Source organism: Epinephelus fuscoguttatus, linkage group LG20, assembly GCF_011397635.1.
Source record: "Epinephelus fuscoguttatus linkage group LG20, E.fuscoguttatus.final_Chr_v1".
Taxonomy (NCBI): Eukaryota; Metazoa; Chordata; class Actinopteri; order Perciformes; family Serranidae; genus Epinephelus; species Epinephelus fuscoguttatus.
The window spans coordinates 39,277,929-39,291,806 of record NC_064771.1 but is presented as its reverse complement, the minus strand read 5'-3'; the positions used below and the strand labels follow the sequence as shown (position 1 = coordinate 39,291,806).

The following is a 13,878-nucleotide window of genomic DNA, read 5'->3' as shown; positions in this document are numbered from 1 at the left end:
TTTCCAACCGTGTCATAAGGCACTGATCACTTCCGGAACCCCCTAAAACACTGGAGTGGATAGATGAATGAAATTTAAGTTACTTTGTCCTCTTCATCTTAAGAAAAACATTTTCATTAAATTCTGGAGCAGCTGGTTTAACTGTGTCAGGCCCTGACAGACAGACAGACTCTGTGGAGCTATCTGTTCACTAACTTTGTCATTTTCTTCTATTTTAGCAAAGCTTAATGATTTGTATTATATTTTCTCTCAAGTCTCCCCTGACACATTCAGTGCTGCTCTGTTGAACACATTTTATCTCCCTAAATGTTCTAAGTTCTTGAATTTTGAAGAAACATCTGTGGATTGCAAAGGTGATTAAAAAATAAGAAAGAATTAAAAATGAATACTAGTAACTGATATAGTGTGTCCCATACCTCATGATGTGTTCTGCCTGATTAATATTCTCTGCTGTTGGTGAAATAAATCATCTGTATTCCCCGTGTGTGCAGGTAAGCTGCAGACTCTCCACACTTTGCTGCGTAAGCTGAAGACAGGAGGCCACAGAGTGCTGATCTTCACTCAGATGACGCGCATGTTGGACGTGTTGGAGCAGTTCCTCAACTACCACGGACACATCTACCTCCGTCTGGATGGCAGCACGCGTGTGGAGCAGAGACAGGTCAGCGTTGACCGTTTTTTCAAATAACCACGCATGAAAATAGATTTTTAATTGCCTCCTCCAGATTACAGCAGAATATTTAATGTTTGTTTTCTGTGCGTCTTCTTGCTTCTCCTTCAGGCCCTCATGGAGCGCTTCAATGCAGATCGACGTATTTTCTGCTTCATTTTGTCAACTCGCAGCGGAGGTGTAGGCGTGAACCTGACGGGAGCCGACACAGTGGTGTTCTACGACAGCGACTGGAACCCCACCATGGACGCCCAGGCGCAGGACCGCTGCCACAGAATCGGCCAGACCAGAGACGTCCACATCTACAGGTGACGGCTTTTAACTGTTTAGAGTTCACATGTGTACAGCTGCAACATCTCTTTAAATTCTTGTCACACACGGTCTGTTTAAGGCGGCAGCTTCACTTTCATTTTGACCTTTACACGCTCGATTAAAGCAGGAAGTATCAAGTGATCATCAGCAGACAGTAAAGTGTTCAGATTCTGTGGTCAGTAAAAGGAACAGAGACTTCTGCCTTCAAGAAAAGTAATTCTACTTTCAAGAGTCCCCACACTCCCATTTTCCTCGAGGGCAGATGGCGACGTCACACATCAAGCCTTAGTGCTCAGATCAGATTTAATGCTCAGATCAGATACTGCTTTTTTTAAATGTGGCAGTATCAGAGTGTGAAGTGGTCTCGGTCCTGAACTGACCCACATGGGCTATAGAACAAACAGCACTCTATCGTATGAAGTAAACACACAGGCCACTGGATTCAGTGTTTAGTTTCATTTATAAGTTGATGTGTGGTGGAAGACAGCGAATGTGTGAGCAGATGATAATCAGGACAAAGCAATGGTCGCTACTTCTGTACGAAGGTGTGTGTGGACATTGAGTCGGAGCCAGCAGAGGTGGAACTGTGATAGAAATGACTCCATTGAAACTGATTTCATCCAAAATTTCAGGATGTCAGAGGCACTTATAACGACGTGACAGCTGGACTCTCGCCAGTGCAGCATTGTGACAAGTCACTCTAGAGCAGTGGTTCCCAAATGGTGGGTCGCAGTCCAAAAGTCGGTCATGGGCCCGTTCTGAACGGACCACAAGTGACTCGCAAACGTGTCAAGTTAGGAAAAAAAAAAAAAAAAAAACCTCTTGATTTATATAATTACAGTGAATTTCCAGCACAGAGCTTTTATTTTGAAGTGTTGTTTCCTGCTGTAGGGTGAGAGACTAACAGACAGACGTCCTAATGCAAGTATGATGCTGAATGTATTAAACTGTGGGACCCCAAAGTAATGATGAAGGAGAAATCTGCACCAGTTGGGAACCACTGATCGAGAGTGACGTAAAAATGTCGCCCAATTTCTGATACGACTGTTGAGGCTGAGGTCAACTTAACAAATATGTTTCCATGTGGGTGTGGCCTGAGTGATGACTCTGATCCATCTGTGTGTGCCAGTCAGCATGTTAATAGTCCCGCAAGCACAGCACCAGTCTTACCTGATGTCCACCCGAACAGAGTGAAGTCAGAATGTGACGGCACGAACAGCTGACGAGGAAACAACAGGACTGTAGACAGATGTTGTTCGACAGGAAAGAGGAGGAGGAAATGTCATTTGATAAACCTGTCGATCAGTAGCTGTGGCATTTAAAGGCCGTGGCGTTTAAAGGCCGTGGCGTTTTAGGGCCGTGGCGTTTAAAGGCCGTGGCGTTTAAAGGCCTTGGCGTTTTAAGGCCGTGGCGTTTAAAGGCCTTGGCATTTAAAGGCCGTGGCGTTTAAAGGCCGTGGTGTTTTAAAGGCCGTGGCGTTTAAAGGCCTTGGCGTTTTAAGGCTGTGGCGTTTAAAGGCCGTGGCGTTTTAAAGGCCGTGGCGTTTAAAGGCCGTGGCGTTTTAAGGCTGTGGCGTTTAAAGGCCGTGGCGTTTTAAAGGCCGTGGCGTTTTAAAGGCCGTGGCGTTTAAAGGCCTTGGCGTTTTAAGGCCGTGGCGTTTTAGGGCCGTGGCGTTTAAAGGCCGTGGCGTTTTAAAGGCCGTGGCGTTTAAAGACCTTGGCGTTTTAAGGCCGTGGCGTTTTAGGGCCGTGGCGTTTAAAGGCCGTGGTGTTTAAAGGCCGTGGTGTTTGCTTCATACTTCTGTACAATCATAAGTCCCCATGAAGAAGAAATGTGATCTCAACACATATTAATGTTTTTAATGTTCCTCTGCAGGCTGATCAGCGAGCGAACGGTGGAGGAGAACATTTTGAAGAAAGCCAATCAGAAGAGGATGCTGGGAGATATGGCCATTGAAGGAGGAAACTTCACCACTGCCTTCTTCAAACAGGTAGAACTGACTTTTTATTTTACTGACAATAGCCTTTGTTTTCTGGGTTCAGACACGAGCTCACTGCCCATGTGTGTGTGTGTCTGTGTGCAGTTTGCATCAGTGACAGATGGGACCTGGTCTTCAGTGCTGTGGGGTGTAACACACACACTTTGGTTCTGGATAGATGATGACAGAATACCTAAGGGGCATTATTAACAAACAAAATGAGCGACAAACACAACTCAATGCTTTTTTCTGTGGCCACGTCTACGACCTTACTGACATCTTACTTTGCATCATGTTGTATTTTATAAGTCTATTTTATTCTTCCTTTTTGGTGAGATACCACGAAAAGCCCTCTCTGGGTTTCTGCCTCACCTGTTTCTGTTTTACCTTTTCTGTTTCTTATTTATATCTAAATGTGTAAATAAACTTAACTTTAACTGAACTGTATGATCGTCCTGCCATCAAGAGGTGAACGTAAAAACTGCAAAGCGATTTTGGTTGAATAACCGAATGGACCACAGATAATATATTTTGAAAAACAAGTCAGTGGCCGCTGAAAATCCGTCCTGGGGCCATGATTGGCCTCTGGGCGGGACTTTCAATGTGTCTGTTGGAAGGTTACGGCAGACGAAGCTGCTCAGGTGCTTTTTGGGCGCGCTCCTTTAAAGGGATAGTGCACCCAAAAATGAAAACTCAGCCATTATCTACTCACCCATATGCCGAGGGAGGCTCAGGTGAAGTTTTAGAGTCCTCACATCACTTGCAGAGATCCAAGGGGAGAGGAGGTAGCAACACAACTCCACCTAATGGAGGCTGATGGCGCCCCAGATTCAAACGTCCAAAAACACATCATTGAAACCACAAAATATCTCCATACTGCTCGTCCGTAGTGATCCAAGTGTCGGGGCTTCAGGACACTTGGATCACTAGGGTTGTGTTAGTTTATCTCTAGTTTTCTTTGTGTGCAGAAACACCTCCTCCCCTTTCATTCAGCGTGTTAACATCTACCTTTTTAAGTAGCACCACTTGTGCTGTTTGAAGTGCGCCGATGTTTTCCTGTGAATGCAGTGAATATATGACTCCATCAGCATCACTGCTCTTTTTGAGCCTGTTAATGTCAAGACAGATCAAGTGCCTCCTTTTTCATTTTCCTTTAAGTACAGAGGACTGTTTTCCTTTCAGCTCAATATGACTCATTTTCACTTTGTTCCTCAGCAAACCATCCGAGAGCTCTTTGATATGAACGATGGGGAGAGGAGGGAGGTGGCAGTGGAGCTCTCAGTGCCCCAGGCTGAGGAGGAGGAGGCTGTCAACAAACAGAGCACCACCATTCTGGAGCAGGTTAGATGCATCACATTTATTCTGTGGAGGACGGAACCTGCCACTATCAAAAGTCAATCAATCAGTGACTTGATAAATAAATTAATATGGCATTAAATGCACCAAACATAATTTTAAAAATAAATGTAGGCATAAATTGATAGACTAATTTGCTTCTTTGTTTATTTGTATTAATTCCCCTCATTATTTATTTACTTACCTATTTAATTTTCCCCTTTATTTATTTTTATTAATTTTTTTATTACATTTTATTAATTTTTATTAAATGTAAACATTCTTTATTTTTTTCTAAAATATTGTATTTATTTTCAATTTATTTTAAAATGTATTTATTTGTGTAATATGTTACCTTTGCATTTTCCCAGGTATTTATTTACCCAAACTTGTTTATTTAATTCTGTTTTATTTTCTTTATACATTTTTTATTAATATCCCAGAAAAGGTAAAATATCAAAATTATTAATGACTGCTGTATTTTTTTTGAACTGATGTTGAATTTCCAAACTGAACAACCTCATCCTGGATCAATGTGTCAAACATATCAAACAATCAAGGCTTTTCTAACATGTATGGTTGTGTACCAATGATCTCTCACAGGCCCTGTGTCGTGCCGAGGATGAGGAGGACATAGTTGCTGCCTCTCAGGCCAAAGCGGAGCAGGTGGCAGAACTGGCGGAGTTCAATGAGAACATACCACTGGATGACGGAGGGGAACAGGAGGAGGTGGAGGAGCTCTCCAAGGCTGAGCAGGAGATCGCTGCTCTGGTGGAGCAGGTGAGTAATCAGCAGCACATTAGTTTGAGCACATTTGGATTTTACATCTGTCAGATAAAAACTAAATGTAATACGGTTTATATCCAAAACTAATCAAATGAATCTCTGTGACAGTGAAGACGGGGGTATATCTGCTGTATAGATTCATTATATGTGTATATATACTCACCATATGCTCTGCCTATCTGCAGCTCACTCCAATTGAACGCTACGCCATGAACTTCCTGGAAGCCTCACTAGAAGACGTGTGCAAAGAGGAGTTGAAGCAGGCTGAGGTAACGCCACATTTTTTTGATCCTGTTGTTTTAAAGTAAATATTGTTTATCCTTACACTGTATCTGCCTGTGTACATATACATAATATCCTTTATACTTATATTGTTGACATTACGACTGTGCAGCGTTAGTACTTACTGTGGAATAACATTTATATATTTATATATAGTATTAAAATACTCCACACCGTGGGTCTCATTCATGACATGTTAGTAAATCCCAAACCTCAGCATTGTTTGTCACTGTTGTAAATTAAAACACTATTAAAACATCTGAATACAGGCAGTCTGATGTTGGAAATAAGTTTAACAACAAGTGGAGCAAATCCACACCGTCTACATCCAACTCTCAGTTGGTGAACCCAGATTCAGGTTCACCAACTGCGCGGTGCGAGCGGAGACGGACGGCAAATTGCATTTTCCAAGTCCATGGGTCTTATTAAACCAAAACTCAATTTGAAATAATGTTTAAGTCTCCCAGTCGCATCTCTGATAATTAATGACATGCAGTTTGGGGCTGTGGCGTGTGAAGAACCTAATCTGAAGCTTAAATCTGCAAAATGCTGACTAAATCTAAATGTGTTACATTTCTAATCGCTTGTCATGTTTAACTTGTTTCAAAGGCATCTGTGTATTGTGAACATAACAGAGCACAGTGCGAAATAAAACTAATTTCTAATAATGACAAGCAACATGTCTGTGCAGTATCGTACTTACACAAACACTACGAGCAGTCAGAGGAGCAGCTGTAGATTTTGTTTGTACCTGCGAACAGATCGGAGCGACTAACATATTGGTGAATGCCAAAATACGTGTAAATTTCCTTCTGTGAACAGTTTACACACAAACTAGTTCTGCTCACGTCTCATGAATGAGACCTTGTGTGTTTATAGTTAAATACATCTTATATGTATTGCTGTTATTTGCTTTTGACTCTTGAGCTGCTACAACCTGTGAACTTCCTCGATGTGGAACTGATAAAGTCTTCATCTTATTTGTCCTGTGTCTGTTTAGGAACAAGTGGAGGCTGCCAGGAAGGGCCTGGACCAAGCCAAGGAGGAGGGCCTTAAGCTTCATGCTTCATCCGATGATGACGAGGATGACTTTTTGTCGCCGCCAGCCTCTGTGGAGCCTGCTCAGCCAGCCCGCCGTGGCCGTAAACCTAAGGACAAGGACAAGATTGTCACCTCAACAAGGACCAGCGGTCGACTGCGTGGGGCCTCACCTGAAACGGAACCTGAGCCCACAACCCCTAGAGAAGTGCCTGAAAGACTCCGCTGCGGTCTGAGAGGACGAGGAGCTGCCAAAGACACTGGTACTGTGTCAACCACCCCGTCCCGCACAGACCATCACAAAACCTCCTCGTCAACCAGGCTTCAAGATTCCTCCAAGTCGTCAAAAGCCTCATCTCCTGCCAGAGATCACCAGACCATCAAAACCAGGACTCTGCCAAACCGCTCCCATCCCAGTCCAGTGCCTTCCCCTCCTACGACCTCTCCCCCTGGAGGGAAACAACAGTGTGTTGGGGAGACCGACAGCAAGACCTCCAAAGCCTGCAAAGAGGAGAAGGAAGGGGAGAAGGAGAGGAGGGTGTCTGAGTCTTCGCTAGAATCCAGCTGCCCGGCGGACCATCAGGCAAAAGATGATGACACCAAAGACCACAGCGCCATGTCTCCCCCCTCCACCAGCTCCAGATCACCTCGCAAGCGTCAGTCAGCAGATGGTGAAGTCCTGCGGGGCCTGGTTGAAGACTCTCCATCGGCCAAAGTCCTGCGAAAACTTCCAGGGAGGTTGGTCACGGTGGTGGAAGAGAAAGAGCCAAGGAGGAGGAGGCGAAGAGGAAGTGGCACTGGAGGTGGAACTTCTTCAGAGGAGGCCACCGTGGAGGAGAACACTGCCGGATTCGTTGATGAACCAAACAAAGACAACACGTCACTGAGCCCTGACAGCAAAACAAAAGGGACCGTTACCAAATCTCCTCAGGACCAAGACTCTACTCCTAGTCCGTCTGTGCACCCACCGCCTGTCAGAAGTTATCCTCCATATTCCCCGTCCCATCTTTCTCCTGACATGCCTGTGCTGAGAAATCTTCCCGTGCGGCGCAGGCTGGAAACTGAATCTCGCATGGCTGCTCAGCTGGGAGAGCAACAGCAGCATCTGGGTCGGGGAAGGGGAGGAAACCAGTCCAGAAAAACAGACGTACAACCAGGCAAAGATGCCACTGCAACTTCCACAGACTCCAGTGTGAACTCTGTTGTGGCACCTTTGAAGAGAAAGAGGGGCCGGCCCCCTAAGACTCCCCCAAGGTTACCAGAGTCTGACAGCACAGTGACCCCTTCTTCACAGCCCACCTCGCCAAGTGACGAAGGGAATCCTCCTCTTTCCCCGAAACGTAAGAGAGGTCGCCCTCGCAAAGACTCCACAACTGCACCAGAGACTGTCAGTGAAGGACATAACTCTAAAAATGAGACCACAACTACTGGTATATCTGGTATATCCAAAACTGATGCTAGCACAGAGCCAACTGTCTCACCTCCCCATAAGTCAGAGACCCCTATAGCTGCTGTCGTCACTACAAGTCACGCCTCCCAGTCTACCAAAGCTGAGGGAACAGAAACCAAGAGTGAGGTTACATCCCCTTCTCCAAATCCAGCTAAAGCCCCCACAGCAACATCAACAACAGATAAAGCTTCCACACCAGTTGCAGCTTCAGTGCAAGTACCCACTACACCTGCACCCCTTCCTGTGGTTGCCTCCACATCAGCTTCAGCCCAATTCATTAGCTCAGCTCCAGCTCCAGTTTCAAGCCCAGACACAGCAGCAACCCAGGTGTCCCCCGCATCCTCTGTCCCACTTTCCACATCTACCACCATCCCAGTTACTGCTACCACCATCCCAGTTACTGCTACCCCCACTACCACGGCTCCACTGCCACCTGCTAGCACCATCACATCAACTCTTCCAGGTGTAAAACCAACACTTGTGGTTTCCACTGCTTCTAAAGCTGCCGTAGAGCCAAAACCTTCGGTTTCTACAACTGTGAAAACAACAGGACCAGATTCTGCCAAAACCGCCACAGTTGCCACTCCAACTGCTGCCACCCCATCGGCTGTGTCATCTCCTGCCACGGCTGTCAAAGCAGTTCCCACATCGGTCGCTGCTGCAACAATCACAACAGCCGCTAACGTAGTATCAAAAACAGTCAGCGTTACACCAGCAGTCACCACTACAGCAAAATCAGTCGCAACAAAAAGTACAACTGTGAAGGAATTGAAGCAAGTTACTGCTTTGTCATCTACGACATCTTCCCCAGCTGCTGTAACTTCCACCTCAGCTACCATAACCTCCACCTCAGCTGCTGTAACTTCCCTCCCAGCTACCATAACCTCCACCTCGGCTGCTGTAACTTCCCTCCCAGCTACCATAACCTCCACCTCGGCTGGTGTAACTTCCCTCCCAGCTACCATAACCTCCACCTCGGCTGCTGTAACTTCCCTCCCAGCTACCATAACCTCCACCTCAGCTGCTGTAACTTCCCTCCCAGCTACCATAACCTCCACCTCGGCTGGTGTAACTTCCACCCCAGATACCGTAACCTCCGCTCCAGCGACCATAACCTCCAGCTTGACTACCATAACCTCCGCCTCAGTTACTGTAACCTCTGCTCCAGCAACCGTAACCTCTGCCCGAACTTCCACCCAGAAGGTTTCAACTACAGTTGCAACCCCGGCAACAGCTTCCCCAAAACCAACCTCAGCATCCTCCTCCGCTACAGCAACAACCGTGACAGCAACAGTAAAAACATTCCAAGCTCGTCCATCAAACTCAACATGTCCAAGCACAGCTCCCACTGCAACTCCAACCATGTCTTCTTCTACAACTCCATCAGTAACAACAGTCTCATCTGCTGCAAATACAGCTCCATCTTCTCCAGTGCAAGCAAGGAGTAATGCGACAGCTACCAAAGTCCCTACCAAACCAGTCTCAACTTCACAGCCACCAACAACAACAGGTCCAGTGTCTAAACAGGCAACAGCTGTCCCAGTGGTTGGCACATCCTCTGCAAAACCTCCTGCTATACCAACCCCAACCTGCACTCCTTCCCCAACCACAGTGTCTGCCAGTGTAGCTACCACAGCCAAGTCTAAGACAGTTAAAGTAACTTCATCACCCCCAACAGAGGGAGTCCAAGTAAAAAACCCTGTAGCAGTAGCCCCCTCCAAAGAACACTCAACGCAATCAACCCCTGCCACAACTGCAGAAAAGACTGTCAAGATCCCACCTCCTGTTACAACTTCCACAGGTGCTACACCAGCTCCAGTACCAACAGTCACCACAGCTACATCATCCTCAGAAAAGTCTAGTACAGCTGCTACCACAAACATTGTCATGACTACCCAAGCATCCACTACCACAGCCACCCCTGTGTCTGTAGCAGCAGTAGCCACTACCACAGCTGCCACCACCAAAACAGCTCCCCTTGTGTCCACCACGCAAACATCTGCAGTAACTTCCCTGCAAGTACAAAGCTTGGATGTGTCCACACCAACCAAGACGGAGGCCCCACCCCAGGTAGCTACATCTGCTTCCTCCAGTGTTTCATCTGATAAACAATCTTCAGAGCCGACGCAGAAAGTGTCCAAGAGTGACCCAGACAGGGAGACAGAAATGGAGGTAGACACAGTGGAGGCTGGTGCAAGGACTAGCAAGGAGGATGATGACAAAAAGGAGGACATCTGCAAGTCTCAGGCTAAAAGGAGAAAAGTGGAGAGTTCCTCTGAGACCAAAGAGTCGGACAGGGAGGGAGCAGGCGGAGAAGCACAGCCTGCAGCTGCCCCTCAGAAAGAAGAACCTAAGCAACAGGCGGTGGAGCAAACTCCAATCCCGAAAAGGCCTCTCAGTCGCCAGAGTAGCCAGGAGTCTGCTCGCTCCTCCTCGTCATCATCTGGGTGCTCTACATCAACACTCACCCGTCACGCTCACCACAAGAGGACTTACGAGAACAGACATCCTGCCAAGAAGAGGCGGATGGATGTCGCATCAGAAACAGGGAAGGAGGAGAAAAAAGAAGAGGGTGGAGTGAAGGAAGAGGAAAGCAGCAAAAAGGAGCTCACCACCGCTCGGAGAAGACGTTCCAGGTCTTCCTCTTCCTCCTCAGACTCTGACAACAGTGAGAGCAGGAAGGAGCACCGGTTGACTCGCTCGGGGAAGCACAGGCTACAAGATCAGGAGAGGGAAAAGGGCAACAGCCGGCAGGGAAAGAAACCTGCGCCCAGCGCTGACAGAAATGCGTCAAACAACGCCAACACATCCACAGGTGGAGAGTCTGGCAGTGATACATCTTCTGTTAGGGTCACCAGGAAGTCTGCAGGATCTCAGCCTTCACAGGACAGTAAAGCTCAGACAAACAGCGCCCCCTCGTTGCCTCCTGAGCCCGAAGTTCTGGGGAAGAGGTGCTCAGCACTCAATGCGGCAGCCAAGCTCCTAGCAATGAAAGGCAGGGTGGATACCCCTGGCCACACCACTCGGAAAGACTCGGGAGCGAAGGCCACAGGGACTTCTCCTGCCTCCTCTTCTGACAAGAACCAAAAGCCTAAACGCAAAAGTGTACCAGCCTCCCCTCAGACTAACTCTGTAAATCTTACTAACAATAAAAGCAGTGGCAGCAAACCCTCAACGCCCAATCAGACAAGCCGCCCTGCGCCCCGCTCCACCAGACAGTGCCCCGGTTCTCTAGTTCCACCCCTGGAAGTGGAGTACAGGAGGTCTAAAGCAGAGGAAAAGGAAAGGGGGAGTAGGAAGTCATCAGGGGGAAAGGACGGTGAGACAGAGGGACAGTCTTCGTCCCGGGGCCACAGTGCCTGCAGCAGCATGAGCAGTGACGGCGAGGGCGGGCGCAGCAGCAGAAGCCGCAGCAGCAGCAACAGCAGCCAACGTACTCACAGCATCAGCTCTCAGAACACCGAGCACAGAGAGTCCCGCGCCGCTTCCTCCGGCAGCGAGCGCGAGAGGGATCGCAGCTCCGAGAGCAGAGACAAAAGAGACCAGCAGGGCCAGCGCAGGGAGAGTCGGAAGGACAGGAGGTCTCAAAAGCTCTCGCAGGAGGTGACCAGCAGTTCAGGAACAGAGGGGACGCCGGACAGGGTGCTGCGTAGTGTCGCAGCGCTCGCGGCAGTGCAGGCCCGGTCACCGGCCGCAAGCACCCGCTCCTCTTCTGGTCAACATCGTCACAACAAGACATGATCAGAGTGCCAAAGGGAAAAAATGGAAGCGAGAGTGCCGTTGTAGAGCACGATACGAGAGCATGTCATGACCTCCAAGGTTGCTGCTTTGTGTGCACTCTTAATGAATGCAAGGGAACTGAGTGCTGCACAAGCCAGGGACCTCCCTGCCTCTTGGGCCCTCTCCCTTTCCAATTGGAGCTGGTCCTCTCACCAGCTCAGCCATTGTCAGCTGGGGGAAGGCTCAGGGATGCCGGACTGAGAGTTAAAAAAAAAAAGTGGCACCATCGTTGTGCGTCCGTGAACGGACAGAGATGGTACAGTGGGTAAAGTCACCACTGGGACTTGAGGGGGGCAAAGGTGCAAGAGGTTATAAAGGAAAGTTGTTAGTTCACCTTATGTACTGTAATCATTTAAGACTGGAACACTCAGATCTTATGTGTTAAGATGGGATTATACAGCACCCTCTGTCAGGGTCGTAAACAAAAAGTCATTTGTGTGACGTTAAAAACTTGCGAGTGACCAGTTGTATTGTAAGTTGGAGGTTTTAGAGAGTTTGGTTTTGAAAATTTCGTCAGCTGTCCTGACTATTGTTTCTTTGTAGTCAGTTGATAAGTTATGCATATTTTATTATTTCTTCCAGGGTTTTGGGAAGAGACCAGATCTGTCAATGTGATCTTTGCTGCACTATGCTGGAGCTTGTCTTTGCTTGGGCCCCTTTGTTTGTCACGTCAGTTTCTGTTCATTGGATTCATTTTTAAATCCAGCCTTGCATTTTTCATTTGCACATCTGATATTGTGGCCCTCGGCTTTTGAGTACATTGTGGTGTAGTAATACGTTTTTACATCAACTGGTTCCTCACGATGCATCTCTACAGTCTGAAAAACTGCATTAATTGAAGTTGCGAATTGTCTTGAACATGTGCTCGTCACCACGACCCGGAGCAGCAGAAGCTAAATTTCTTTTTCCTAATCCTCCCAAAGGCATTTCTAGTTAACGCTCCACTTTGTCGTGTATTTATATTGAAAGGGCAAGTACATGTTATTGAAATTAAGAGTGCCTCTTTGGCCAAATGGGTTTGAACCTCAGATTGCCTTGTAAAGCACCTGAAGCAGGGGTGTTGAGCTTCTCTCCTTATTTAAAAAAAGCCAAAACAACAACAGCAACAAAAAAAGACAGAACCTGGAGAACATCAAGAGACGCACCCTGTGCATCAGTGCTACCAAATTAATGTTTTATTTTTCACCTATTTCTTTTTTTGTTTTGTCACCATCACGTCATTGCTCTTCGTTCATGTAAAAAAAAAAAAACAATTACTTGGACAAAATATGTGAATAAAATTACTGGTACAGTTCCAGATGACTGTAAATTGTCGATTTACTTTTGGACTTGTCGGAGCTATTTTGAGCAGAGGTGATATTTGGGGGCGGGGCGGGGGGCGGGGGATAGTTTATGGTGATGGTCTTATTTTTGATTTGTCTCTCTTCATTTGTTGCATTCCTTTGATCCCTTGTAATTCCACATTGTTTTACTTGAAAAATTAAGACAATTACAGTTGAATAAAAAGACCAAAAATTAGTTGCCATTTTTCATTGTGTTGAAGATTTTGTTTAATTGTGGGTGAAATACAGGCTCGGGTCATCTTAGTAGGTAAAAAACAAAACAACTGATACTGAAACTCACAAAACACTTTTCAATTGTCTGTAACAGCTTCTGTGTGACTTTAACACTTTATCATACAAGACACAAACAGAAAACAGAACATGGCAGAATTTTATTTAAAAACAAATCTATATTAAAATAAATGTGATGCAAAATTCAACAGCTGTAATATTACGCAGTAGTAAAGTCGCCGCCCCGTCCGTCAACCTTCTTCTTCTGCTGCCAAAGGAGACTCAAGTATGGAAGCCCATTTATGCCAGAAAAGAAAGATTAGCCTCATGCTGAAAAAAAAAAATATCCTGTAAATCATTATAATGAGAAATAGTCTCAAAATAAGTCTTAAAATAATGACTTTGTATCTCAAGGTAATAAACTATTTAAATTTACATCTTACTAATCTGGAAATGACTAAATATGACCTTGATCCTCAACGTGACGAGAAACGTTCTCAAAAATAATTTCTGAGTATACTGAGTCAGTATTTTGATAATGTTCCTGTTATTTTACAGTGCTGAGTCATTATTTCTAGAAACCCAAGTCATTATACGGAGATACTAACTCATTCATTTGATATTTAGTCATTATGTTTGAGATATGAACTCGTTAATTAAAGATACTAAGTCATTATTTTGTGATACTAACGTG

The 13,878-nt window shown here is 46.2% G+C and overlaps 1 protein-coding gene across 2 annotated transcripts in view; it reads left to right on the top strand.

The window, feature by feature from the left end:
* Positions 1–13,149, top strand: part of LOC125881320 (Snf2-related CREBBP activator protein) — a 57,080-nt gene extending 43,931 nt beyond the window's left edge. For both annotated transcript variants that reach the window (XM_049564426.1, XM_049564425.1), the window contains 7 exons: positions 492–661; positions 782–978; positions 2,858–2,972; positions 4,176–4,301; positions 4,899–5,075; positions 5,267–5,350; positions 6,364–13,149. In XM_049564426.1, the coding sequence (XP_049420383.1) occupies positions 492–661; positions 782–978; positions 2,858–2,972; positions 4,176–4,301; positions 4,899–5,075; positions 5,267–5,350; positions 6,364–11,592 (6,098 nt within the window). In that variant the 3' untranslated portion in view covers positions 11,593–13,149. The remainder of the gene's footprint in view (positions 1–491; positions 662–781; positions 979–2,857; positions 2,973–4,175; positions 4,302–4,898; positions 5,076–5,266; positions 5,351–6,363) is intronic.
* Positions 13,150–13,878: the final 729 nt, after the last annotated feature.